This window comes from Salvelinus namaycush, chromosome 4 (assembly GCF_016432855.1).
Source record: "Salvelinus namaycush isolate Seneca chromosome 4, SaNama_1.0, whole genome shotgun sequence".
NCBI lineage: Eukaryota > Metazoa > Chordata > Actinopteri > Salmoniformes > Salmonidae > Salvelinus > Salvelinus namaycush.
The window spans coordinates 32,592,456-32,605,576 of NC_052310.1; the positions used below are offsets into that span (position 1 = coordinate 32,592,456).

General features: G+C 42.0%; 1 protein-coding gene across 10 annotated transcripts in view; it reads left to right on the plus strand.

Moving 5' to 3' along the window:
- LOC120046443 (tyrosine-protein phosphatase non-receptor type 13-like) overlaps positions 1-13,121 on the plus strand; it is a 134,521-nt gene that overhangs the window by 70,422 nt on the left and 50,978 nt on the right. For all 10 annotated transcript variants that reach the window (XR_005476813.1, XR_005476811.1, XR_005476812.1 and 7 more), the window contains 3 exons: positions 7,954-8,018; positions 8,435-8,596; positions 12,471-12,987. Coding sequence is in view for 7 of the 10 variants with exons in the window: in XM_038991680.1 (XP_038847608.1) it covers positions 7,954-8,018; positions 8,435-8,596; positions 12,471-12,987 (744 nt within the window). In the remaining 3 variants the exon portion in view is untranslated. The remainder of the gene's footprint in view (positions 1-7,953; positions 8,019-8,434; positions 8,597-12,470; positions 12,988-13,121) is intronic.

The following is a 13,121-nucleotide window of genomic DNA, read 5'->3' on the forward strand; positions in this document are numbered from 1 at the left end:
ATGCCCAGCATGAGACAAGAAACAATGCATACCTTTTTTTTTTACTTTTTCAAAGTCTTGTAGCCTAGCCCATATGTTTGTATCACAACTAAAATGGCCAAATAACTTATTTAAAATTCAGCACATTAATCCGCTTTACAATGGGTGTAGAGCGTAACTGGCATACATACGTAGCGCGTGAGTTTCAATTTTGGGGGAGAATTTTCACCATAAAAATGCACCTTTATAATAAAATCATTACATGCATAATCGCATTAGCGGTCACTTTTGATAGTAATGTTTCCTGCTAATGGAACATCCAGGCTTATAGCCTCCTGCCGTGGGCGCATTACTGCGCTTATGTGAAGAAATAGCCTAATAGTTTATCAACATTTTAAGCTGAATGTTCTGATCTGTTGCATCAGCCTCATTGTGTAAAAAAAATATTTTTAATGCTAGTGGTTGTATAAATGTGGGATCTATCGCATCCCACAACTGTCCTAGTCTATGTTTGGAATATTTATCTCTCGCACAGAATAGTATAGTTAAACTTTTGTACTATAGGGGATAGTAGATTGACATAGCCTAGTGCGTTTGCTGTTCGTTAGGCCTACTCATCTTGTTGGCTAACGAAAAGTAAATGTGGACAGTGGACACTTCCAATATCTTCAAATTGCGCCTCGGAATTGGATAAGAACGCTTGCAGTTGTGTCCCCAATGTCTACACTTGTAGCCTGTGAGAAAGACCCGATCACCTGACTGAGAGCCATGTGAGTGAGAGATGCTTCGGAGCATTAAGCATGCAGGGAAAAGGGAATTAAAATGATTATATTCAGCCCAAGGGCACAACGGCTACTGGCCGCAAAAGGCATGGATATTTTTAGGGGGCATTACGGTCACACAAAGGGGATGCCGTAGGGAAATTCAAGGCATTAGCAAGTGCTTGTCAAATTGTGAATGAGAGACTAATGAAGTGTTCAGCCTGCACAAAAACATAGCAGAGCTCATGCCTTTCATGCAACCTTTTTCAAAACATCATTAGTTGCATCATGCAGCCTTAGAATGTATTAAAAATTTAAACCATATAGCCCTACGTTTGTATCACAATTAAAGTTACATAAATAACTCTAAATTAAGCGCATAGGAGTACCTGTTTTTTTTGTTAACCGCTCTACCCAGAATAGCCGCATATGCGGCAATTCTGTGGAGAAAATATCCTTTCTATTTTATTCAGCTTTGTTCAGTTGTATTCTTCATACTATGAAATACAATAAAATAATGCCACGGAATTCTAACCAAATCTCGTCTGCTAATTGAGTATAGCCCACAGCCATATGGCATAGCCAGATCAGGACCTAACATAAGGACAATTCAGAGTATGCTATTCAGTTCTTCTGAAATAGACTTCATTTTCTTCATATCGTGCTTCTTTAGACCTGTCTAAAATAAATAAGGGATTTATTGTGAAGGTGTAGGCTATATTACATGGATTTATTAGACTTTTTAAAATGTAGATGTTCCAAAGGTCTACATCAGTGGCTTGTAGGCTATGTTTTGAAGCAAGGTGATGCTAAATGTGTTTGTTAATTAACGGTCAATTACCGTGAGACCGGTAGTTATTTGCTTGACAAACACCGGCTGACAATTTCGGGACTGCCACAGCCCTAGTCTGAGTACCATTGACCTTTTAGTAAAATTGAGCACATTGATAGATATTAAGTCAACTTTGAATAAGACCATAATTGAAACTGTACAGCCTGCAGACTTTTTTTGGCGTCAGTCTTCATTGGAGACGACCTGTGTTGGAGGACACCAAAGGGTCAGGACAAATCCTCTTTGTGATATCAGAACAGGTTTGGCAGATCTCTGCTCTGCTTCAAATGCCCTGATTGAGAAATATGCCCAATGTATTGTGACACTTTTGTTTACTAAAGACCCCATAATTAAACAGTTAAAATTCTTCCTGTTAATAAAAACGACTACACACAACATTGTCCAAATAATCTGTGCGCATCTCAGACATGTTTTGCCCAGCAGGTGATTTTTGACTCCTGGGCTGCATTTACACAGGCAGCCCAATTCTGATATTTGTTTCACTAATAGTTCTCTTGAACTGGACTGTGTTTACAGCGCGACTTTGGATCATTAGAACGCATTCACCAAAAGCCACGAAACACTCCTGAATGGATTTCTGCACTTTTGTAAATGCCACGGGAGTCCTCTTACATTTGGGAACTTTACAGTCCATGAAAAGGTAGGCACTCACTCCCTCAGTTATGCACATCAACAACAACAAGATCAAGAACTAATGCTAGCCAGAGGAAGATTATCTAAAATCCAATGAAGGAACATTAAAAACTTAAACGTTTTCAGCTAGTTGGCTGTCAAAATTGCACTGACAAATGATGGCTGACGTGATCATTGCCCTTGCTAATTTGATTTTATTGACATTCCCATCCTTAGTTACATTTGTCAGTTTTTGCCCTGAATGTTGAGTCATTGAAACTGAAACAGTGCATTCCCAATGGAGACAGCAAACAATGTACCAGGCCAGCTATGATTTACAACCTGGTAGCAATATTTTTTGGACTACCAAGAAATGTATTGTTGAATTATATTAATCAAGCATTGCACTGAATCCATCTATTCTGCCAACAATGTCTTAGTGTACGTCATGGAATGTTGAGTGAAATAGAACCTATTTTTAAAACCTCTTATGAAGTTGGTTTTGTAGCATAAACTGGGAATTTGATATTTTTGTCTGTTTAATGTCTGCAAAGTAGTTAAAACTGTCAATTCCACCTAAAACTTTAGGTCACCGGTTACTTTATGTGCTAAACGTGAAATGTTTTTTGCAATGGGAAGTAGTAGTTTTACATTTTGATTGGGAAATGCTTAATTGTTTTTATTTTTATTTTTTATGATTGGGACATACTGGCTTATTATGTCCGAGTTTACGGACTGCTTATCCTTTTAACATCATGCTTAAACCACTTTAATCTGATTGGGTGGGCCTGTGTCCACCCAGGCCCATCCATGTCTACGCCCCTGATGCAAACAGCGCAACATGACAATTGCACATCACAAATAACACTTCGAACTAAAATGTTTCAATACCTGGTTTGCATACACATTGTTGCCTTAGTTAGCATTTACTGGTAGATATCATAAGTTGAAATGTCTTTCCTACCCTACCGGCTACCGATTCTTCTGTGAGCTGCTCAATGCCAAAACCAGTTTAGAACTGAAAACTCTTCCTGCCTGCAGATGACATTCCGCTGAAACTAGGCTATGTGCAGCGCACATGTGAATGTATTTCACGTGCTTTGCGATTGTGTAGGCTACTTTATGCATGATTTCTTTATTGTACTACATAAATTGTATACCACCACTACACTACTTTCATATGCATCAGTAGGAATTAAGAAGTGAGTATACGCAATACCCACAGAAAAAAAGTGTGTCTTTCTGTCCGAGAGGAGACCTACACACCAAAATGGCCACAGAGGATAGAGGTCAATGTGAGTTTTTGTCCTGTTCTGACTACAGTGCATTCGGAAAGTATTCAGACCCGTTGACTTTTTCCACATTTTGTTACGTTACAGCCATTGACATCACCAGACCCGGGCTTTTGTGGCTTTAGCCGCCCGAATGATTTTGCCTCAGCCCGATTCTTTTGCCCTGCTGGGATGGTGTAAAACAAGCTAGGCTATACTGTATTACACATGGCAATGAATACTCCAAACTAGAGCCCTGGCCTGGCTCTGCCTTTTTAGTGCTGCCTCAAACCAGCATTTCTGTGTACGATGTCTCTTTAGCAGGCAGAGTCAAAGTGGTTTTCCAAAGTCATTTTTGATTCATCCCAAAAAAGTATATTTCGGCGCCTGCGGGCGACTGTTCATTCTCTGAGGGAGAAAGTGTAAAGATGAGAAGGAGAACCGGAGGTAAAACTTTGTTGGCTTGCTATTACTATAGCACATTTTGTTAGCCCATGATGATGTTATTCAGAGTTATTGACCTCACATTAAGACAGATTCGACTAACTTACATTTAAACATGTTGACTCAAAAGCTGCACTGACAGATAATGTTAAGATAACTAATTAACGTGAGGGACTACCCAGTCTAGCTAGCAGCAGTGCTGCTTAATTAGAAACCTATCAAATTTTATGAGCAGAGTTTTGACAGTACATTTATTGATTAGCTATCTGGACACTGAATCCGACTGCTGGAGCTCTGTTCACCACCCGACAAAGTATCACTAACTAACCAATTACTGTCTAATCAAGTACTGTCCAAATATATAAAAAAAAATTGTAATAAAGATAGCTTGCTAACGTGACGTTAGCTACTTTTGGAAATGTCGAAGGAATTGTCTCAAGGACTCTCAGACCATGAGAAACAAGAATCTCTGGTCTGATGAAACCAATATTGAACTCTTTGGCCTGAATGACAAGCGTCATGTCTGGAGCAGAACTGGCACCATATCTACGGTGAAGCATGGTGGTGGCTGTGGGGATGTTTTTCAGCGGTAGGGACTGGGAGACTAGTCAGGCTTGAGGGAAAGATGAACGGAGCAAAGTACAGAGAGATCCTTAATGAAAACCTGCTCCAGAGCGCTCAGGACCTCAGACTAGGGCAAAGGTTCACATTCCAACAGAACTATGACATAAAGTACACAGCCAAGACAATGCAGGAGTGGCTTCGGGACAAGTCTCTGAATGTCCCTGAGTGGCCCAGCCAGAGCCCGGACTTGAACCCGATCGAACATCTCTGGAGAGACCTGAAAATAGTTGTTCAGCGACGCTCCCCATCCAAACTGACAGAGCTTGAGAGGATCTGCAGAGAAGAATTGGAGAAACTCCCCAAATACAGGTGTGCCAAGCTTGTAGCGTCATACACAAGAAGACTCAAGGCTGTAATAGCTGCCAAAGGTGTTTCAACAAAGTACTGAGTAAAGGGTCTGAATACTTAAATAGTGATATTTCAGTATTTTATTTTGAATACATTTGCAAAAATATGTAAAAACCTGTTTTTGCTTCGTCATTATGGGGTATTGTGTGTAGATTGATGAGGGAATAAAACCATTTTATACATTTTAGAATAAGGCTGTAATGTATCAAAATGTTGATAAAGTTGTGGAGTCTGAATACGTTCCGAATGCACTGTATATTGTTGAAGTGAACAGAAATTAGGCTTTGTTTTGTGACTGGAGGGATATAACTATTTTCAAGGTCAAACAGGCATTGATACAATGTATGTGTTATATTAATCTTGTTTCATTATAAGTCTGCATTGGTTATGGTACCTTTGCTTATGAATAAGACAAGGGGCGGGGGTGTGTCTATTTGTCAATAACAGCTGGTGTGCGATGTCTAATATTAAAGAAGTCTCGAAATATTGCTCGCCTGAGGAAGAGTACCTTATGATAAACTGTAGACCACAAAATCTACCATGAGAGTTCTCATTTACGTATATTATTCGTAGCCGTCTATTTACCACCACAAATCGATGCTGGCACTAAGACCGCACTCAACCAGCTGTATAAGAAAACAAGAAAATATTCATCTTGAGTGGCCGAGGAAACTTAAATCATTTTTACCTAATTTCTACCAGCATGTCACATGTGCAACCAGAGGAAAAAACTCTCGACCACCTTTACTCCACACATAGAGACGCATGCAAAGCTCTCCCTCGCCCTCCATTTGGAAAATCTGACCAGTGACTCGCTCAATACGGAAGTGGTCAGATGACGCGGAGGCTACGCTACAGGACTGTTTTGCTAGCACAGACTGGACTTTGTTCCAGGATTCATCCAATGGCATTGAGGAGTATACCACCTCAGTGATCGGCTTCATCAATAAGTGCATCGACGACCTCGTCTCCACAGTGACCGTACGTACATATCCTAACCAGAAGCCATGGATTACAGGCAACATCCGCATCAAGATAAAGGCTAGAGCTGCCGCTTTCCAGGAGCGGGACACTAATTCGGACGCTTATAAAAAATCCCGCTACGCCCTCAGACGAACCATCAAACAGGCAAAGCATCAATACAGGATTAAGATTGTATCCTACTACACCGGCTCTGACGCTCGTCGGATGTGGCAGGGCAGTAGCCTACTACAGAGGGAAACCCAGCCGTGAGCTGCCCAGTGACACAAGCCTACCAGATCAGCTAAAGGCCTTTTATGCCCACTTTGAGTCAACCAACACTGAAGCACGCATGAGAGCACCAGCTGTTCCGGACGACTGTGTGATAATGCTCTCGGTAGCCGATGTGAGCAAGACCTTTAAACAGGTCAACATTCACAAAGCTACGGGGCCAGACGGATTACCAGGACGTGTACTCAAAGCATGTGCGGACCAACTGGCGAGTGACTTTACTGATATTTCAACCTCTGCCTGACAGAGTCTGTAATAACTACATGTTTCAGGGAGACCATCAAAGGTCGTGTGCCAAAGGAAGCAAATGTTACCTGCCTAAATGATTACCGCCCCGTAGCACTCACGTCGGTAGCCATGAAGTGCTTTGAAAGGCTGGTCATGGCTCACATCAACAGCAGCATCCCGGGTAACCTCCCCTCCGATTCGCATACTGCTCCAACAGATCCACAGATGCGATCTCAATCGCACTCCACACTGCCCTTTCCTACCTGGACAAAAGGAACACCTATGTGAGAATGCTGTTCATTAACTAAAGCTTAGTGTTCGACACCATAGTGCCCACAAAGCTCATCACTAAGCTAAGGACCCTTAGACTAAACAGCTCCCTCTTGCAACTGGATCCTGGACTTCCTGAAGGGTCGGCCCCAGGTGGTAAGGGTAGGCAACAACACTCAGGGGTCTGTGCTTAGTTCCCTCCTACTCCCTGTTCACCCACAACTGCATGGCCGAACACGACTCCAACACCATCATTAAGTTTGCTGACGACACAACAGTGGTAGGCTTGATTACCGACAACGATGAGACAGCCTATAGGAAGGAGGTCAGAGACCTGGCAGTGTGATGCCTCTCCCTCAATGTGAGCAAGACAAAGGAGCTGATTGTGGACTACATGAAAAGGCAGGCCGAACAGGCCCCCATTAACATCCACTTGTGCTGAAGTGGAGCAGGTCAAGAGTTTCAAGTTCCTTGGTGTCCACATCACCAACGAAATATCATCATCCAAACACACCAAGACAGTTGTGAAGAGGGCACGACAACATCTTTCCCCCCCAGGAGACTGAAAAGATTTTGCATGGGTCCCCAGATCCTCAAAAAGTTCTACAGCTGCACCATCCAGAGCATCCTGACCGGTTGCATCACCGCCTGGTATAGAAACTGCTCGGCATCTGACCGTAAGGCGCTACAGAGGGTAGTGCAAACAGCCCAGCACATCATTGGTGCCAAGCTTCCTGCCATCCAGGATCTATATTCTAGGCGGTGTCAGAGGAAAGCCCGAGAAATTGTCAAAGACTCCAGTAACCCAAGTCATAGTCTGTTTTTCCCCCCCACCCCCCATTTGTTTTAACACTGCTGCTACTTGCTGTTTATTATCTATGCATAGTCACTTTACCCCTACCTGCATGTACAAATTGCCTTGACAAACCTGTACCCCCCGCACATTGACTCGGTACCGGTACCCGCTGTATACAGCCTTGTTAAACTGCGTTGTTGGTTAAGGGCTTGTAAGTAAGCATTTCACGTTAAGGTCTACCTACACCTGTTGTATTGGGTGCATGTGACAAATAAAGTTTGATTTGATCAATGATGGCTGTTCCTAATACTTTGCAAATAGTTTTTGCCTCTCAGTAGATTTGGTTACGTTGAGCAGGATTGAGGAACAGTAGCTATCAATTACCTTACCTGCCATACTGGCCTTTGCGTTGACCATAGGACTTACATAACATAGCAAACTTTGATGTTCTTGCAGAGATATGTTTTTTAAGCTCTCTGTCTCATTTTGTTCCGTCTCTCTGTGTTTGTTCTGCAGCTAAAGCCGTGACCGAGACCACTGGGAAATTCAGATCACGTCTTTTTGTTACCTCAGATCAAGATGTAAGTAAGATCGCTGTCTACCTATCTCTTTTTCTTTCTCGCTCTCATTATCTCCCTCTTTCTATTGCTCTCTCTCTTCCTCTCTCTTTCTCTCAGTGATGACACAGGTTGAAGCTAGAGTCATCTGTGCTCTCGGCTCTGGGGGGCTGTGTGGGCATTCTCACCTGATTCATGCATTCATATTTTACTGCTCAAACACTGCTCACTTCAGCCTCTTGGCAGAGAATTGCTTAATGCACTTATATTTTTACTGTCTTGGTACAAGAGGTATGGGGAAATTCCTAACTTCCTAAACTGAATTTTCACTTAATCATGCATTGATATCAATGGGAGACTTAGTGCAAATGTGTCTTTAAGTGGAAGTTAGAATTGACCCCTATGAGTGGATTTGTAACGTCCCCCTTTCCCTCTATCAGAGCTGTATCTTGCAGATAGATGTCTGTAAGCCAGAGGGAGGGTGGCTGGGCTTTGCTCTGATTGGAGGATGCAATGGGAGCGTGCTCAGAGTGAAGAAGATCTGCACTGGAGGCGTGGCCCAGCAAGACGGGCGGCTCAGAGTGGGAGACATACTGCTCGAGGTACGCGCAAGCACGTACACACACACACACTTATCAATGACTGATTATGAGTCCTAACATTACTTTTAATATATTTGTACTAAATACAGTGAGCTCCAAAAGTATTGGGACAGTGACATTTTGTTTTTGTTTTGGCTCTGTACTCCAGCACTTTTTAATGATTTTAAATGATACAATGACTATGAGGTTAAAGTGCATTTTGGGTGAACTGTTTAGAAATTACAGCACTTTTTGTACGTAGTCCCTCAATTTTAGAGGACCAAAAGTATTGGGACAAATTCACTTACTATATATGTATAAAAATAGTCAAAAGTTAAGTATTTGGTCTCATATTCAAAGCACGCAATGACTACATCAAGCTTGTGACTCTACAATTTGTTGGATGCATTTGCTGTTTGTTTAGCTTGTGTTTCAAATTGTTTTGTGCCCAATAGTAATTCATGGTAAATAATGTATTGTGTCATTTTGGATGTACTTTTATTGTAAATGAACACTTCTACATTAATGTGGATGCTACCATGATTACAGATAATCCTGAATGAATCGTGAATACTGATGAGTGAGAAAGTTACAGAGACATAGATATCATACCCCCCCCCCCCCCCCCCCAAAAGAAAATACACTGCTCAAAAAAATAAAGGGAACACTTAAACAACACAATGTAACTCCAAGTCAATCACACTTCTGTGAAATCAAACTGTCCACTTAGGAAGCAACACTGATTGACAATACATTTCACATGCTGTTGTGCAAATGGAATAGACAAAAGGTGGAAATTATAGGCAATTAGCAAGACACCCCCAATAAAGGAGTGGTTCTGCAGGTGGTGACCACAGACCACTTCTCAGTTCCTATGCTTCCTGGCTGATGTTTTGGTCACTTTTCAATGCTGGTGGTGCTTTCACTCTAGTGGTAGCATGAGACGGAGTCTACAACCCACACAAGTGGCTCAGGTAGTGCAGCTCATCCAGGATGGCACATCAATGCGAGCTGTGGCAAGAAGGTTTGCTGTGTCTGTCAGCGTAGTGTCCAGAGCATGGAGGAGCTACCAGGAGACAGGCCAGTACATCAGGAGACGTGGAGGAGGCCGTAGGAGGGCAACAACCCAGCAGCAGGACCGCTACCTCCGCCTTTGTGCAAGGAGGAGCACTGCCAGAGCCCTGCAAAATGACCTCCAGCAGGCCACAAATGTCTCCATGAGGGAGTCTGTAAAATAGCATTGTATCTGGTCAAATAAATTTTTTCCCAAAACTTTACTAAGGGTTGGTAACAGGCTGATTGGTCGGGTATTTGAGCCTGTAAAGGGGGCTTTACTATTCTTGGGTAGCGGAATGACTTTTGCTTCCCTCCAGGTCTGAGGGCACACACATTCTAGTAGTCTTAAATTGAAGATATGGCAAATAGGAGTGGCAATATAGTCCACTATTATCCTCAGTAATTTTCCATCCAAGTTGTCAGACCCAGGTGGCTTGTCATTGTTGATAGACAACAATCATTGTTTCACCTCTTCCACACTCACTTTACAGAATTCAAAATTACAATTCTTGTCTTTAATAATTTGGTCAGATATACAGTACCAGTCAAAAGTTTGGACACACCTACTCATTCAAAGGTTTTTCTTTATTTTTACTATTTTCTACATTGTAGAATAATAGTGAAGAAATCAAAACTATGAAATAACAGATATGGAATCATGTAACTAAAAAAGTGTTAAACAACTCAGTATATTTGAGATTTTAGATTCTTCAATGTAGCCACCCTTTGCCTTGATGACAGCTTTGCACACTCTTGGCATTCTCACAACCAGCTTCACCTGGATTGCTTTTCCAACAGTCTTGAAAGAGTTCTCACATATGCTGGGCACTTGTTGGCTGCTTTGCCTTCACTCTGCGGTCCAACTCATCCCAAACCATCTCAATTGGGTTGAGGTCGGGTGATTGTGGAGACCAGGTCATCTGATGCAGCACTCCATCACTCTCCTTCTTGGTCAAATAGCCCTTACACAGCCTGGAGGTGTGTTGGGTCGTTGTCCTGTTGTACAAATGAAACTCCCACTAAGCACAAACCAGATGGGATCGTGTATCGCTGCAGAATGCTGTGGTAGCCATGCTTTTTAAGTGTGCCACCATCACACCTCCTCCTCCATGCTTCACCGTGGGAACCACACATGCGGAGATCATCCGTTCACCTACTCTGCGTCTCACAAAGACATGGCGGTTGGAACCAAAAATCTCCAATTTGGACTCATCAGACCAAAGGACAGATTTCCACCGGTCTAATGTCTATTGCTCGTGTTTCTTGGCCCAAGCAAGTATTTTCTTCTTATTGATGTCCTTTAGTAGTGGTTTCTTTGCAGCAATTCGACCATGAAGACCTGTTTCACGCAGTCTCCTCTGAACAGTTGATGTTGAGATGTGTCTGTTACTTGAACTCTGTGACGCATTTATTTGGGCTGCAATTTCTGATGCTGGTAACTGATGAACGTATCCTCTGCAGCAGAAGTAACTCTGGGTCTTCCTTTCCTGTGGTGGTCCTCGTGAGAGCCAGTTTCATCATTGTGCCCGATGGTTTTTGCGACAGCCTTTCTTGTAAGTTCTTGTAATTATCCGGATTGACTGACCTTCATGTCTCAAAGTAATGATGGACTGTCATTTCTCTTCGCTTATTTGAGCTGTTCTTACCAGACTATGGACTTGGTCTTTTACCAAATAGGGCCAAGAGTGTGCAAAGCTGTCATCAAGGAAAAGGGTGGCCACTTTGAAGAATATAAAATATATTTTGATTTGTTTAACACTTTTTTGGTTACTACATTATTCCATATGTGTTATTTTATAGTGTCGATGTCTTCACAATTATTCTACAATGTAGAAAATAGTAAAAAGAAAGAAAAACCCTGGAATGAGTAGGTGTGTCCAAACTTTTGACTTGTACTGTACATGTACTTGGATGTGTAGTGTCAGCTTTTGTTGCTGGCATTTCATGCCTAAGTTTGAAAAACTTGCCAATGAAATATAATTAAAGTAGTTGTCAATATCAATTGGTTTTGAATTGAATGAGCCATCTGATTCAATGAATGATGGAGCTGAATTTGCCTTTTTCCCCAAGATATCCTTGAAGGTGCTCCTCCAAAGCCTTTTACTGTCATTCTTTGTCATTTATCTTTGTTTCATAGTGTAGTTTCTTCTTTTTATTCAGTGTAGTCACATGATTTCTCAATTTGCAGTACATTTGCAAATCGGTTGTGAAGCCAGACTTCTTTGCCATTCCTTTTGCCTCATCCCTCTCAACCATGTACTTTTTCAACTTTTCATCAATCCTCGGGATTTAACAGTTTCTTAATGGGTGCATGCTTTTTAGTAACTGGGATAAGCAATTTCATAAATATGTCAAGTGCACCGTCTGTTTGCTCCTCATTACACACCACAGACCAACAAATATTCTTTACATCAACAACATAGGAATCACTACAAAACTTATTGAATGACCTCTTATACACTGTACTAGGACCAGCCTTTGGAACTTTGGTTTTCCTGTATATGGCTACTATATTGTGGTCACTACATCCAATGGATCTGTATACTGCTTTCAAGAACATTTCTGCAGCATTAGTAAAGATGTGATCAGTACATGTTGATTAATACTTTAAAATAGGGGGACTATGCAAAAAAGTGCTATAATTTCTAAACTGTTCACCCAATATGGATGAAAATACCCTCAAATTAAAGCTGATAGTCTGTACTTTATCCTCATAGTCATTGTATCATTTCAAATCCAAAGTGCTGGAGTATTGAGCCAAAACAACAAAAATGTATCACTGTCCCAATACTTTTGGAGCTCATTGTATGTGTCATTGTTGTATTCCAATGTGTTTTAGGTGAATGGGATAATAGTATCAGGTCTGAGCCACAGTAAGGTGGTGGATATCCTTCGTAAGGTAAAGGGAAACGTCCAGCTCATCATCTGTAGAGACATCATACCACGGGTCAATACAGCACCCTGCACTGATGGTTCCTTCTATATGGCCTCTTGCCCTAGAGACAACATTGCCGCCTGCCCTGGATCAAATACGGCCTCCTGTCCTGGATCAGGATCCAATATGGCCTCCTGTCTTGGATCAAATATGGCCTCCTGTCCTGGATCAAATATGGCCTCCTGTCCTGGATCAAATATGTCCCCTTGTCCTGGGTCAAATATGATGACCTGCCAAGGAGTCAACATGGCTATCAGCACTGGGTCAAATATGGCCTCCTGTTCTCGATCAAATATGGCCTCCTGTCCTGGATCACATGTGACCGCCTGCCCTGAAGCCCATATGGGGGATAAAGCGGAGCTTGTCTCTAACCCTGCTGCCTGCTCCTTACCTGATGTCCAGCAGGAGGACCTTCCCCCTGGTGAGATCTAAGAGGGCCAGTTAATCCCAAATTAATGTTTATTGGGGGGGTTTCATACTTAAAAAGTTATATTTTTAGCTATTTTTAGCTAAGTATATATTCCAATCTGCAGTCCTCAAACCTAAACAAAATGT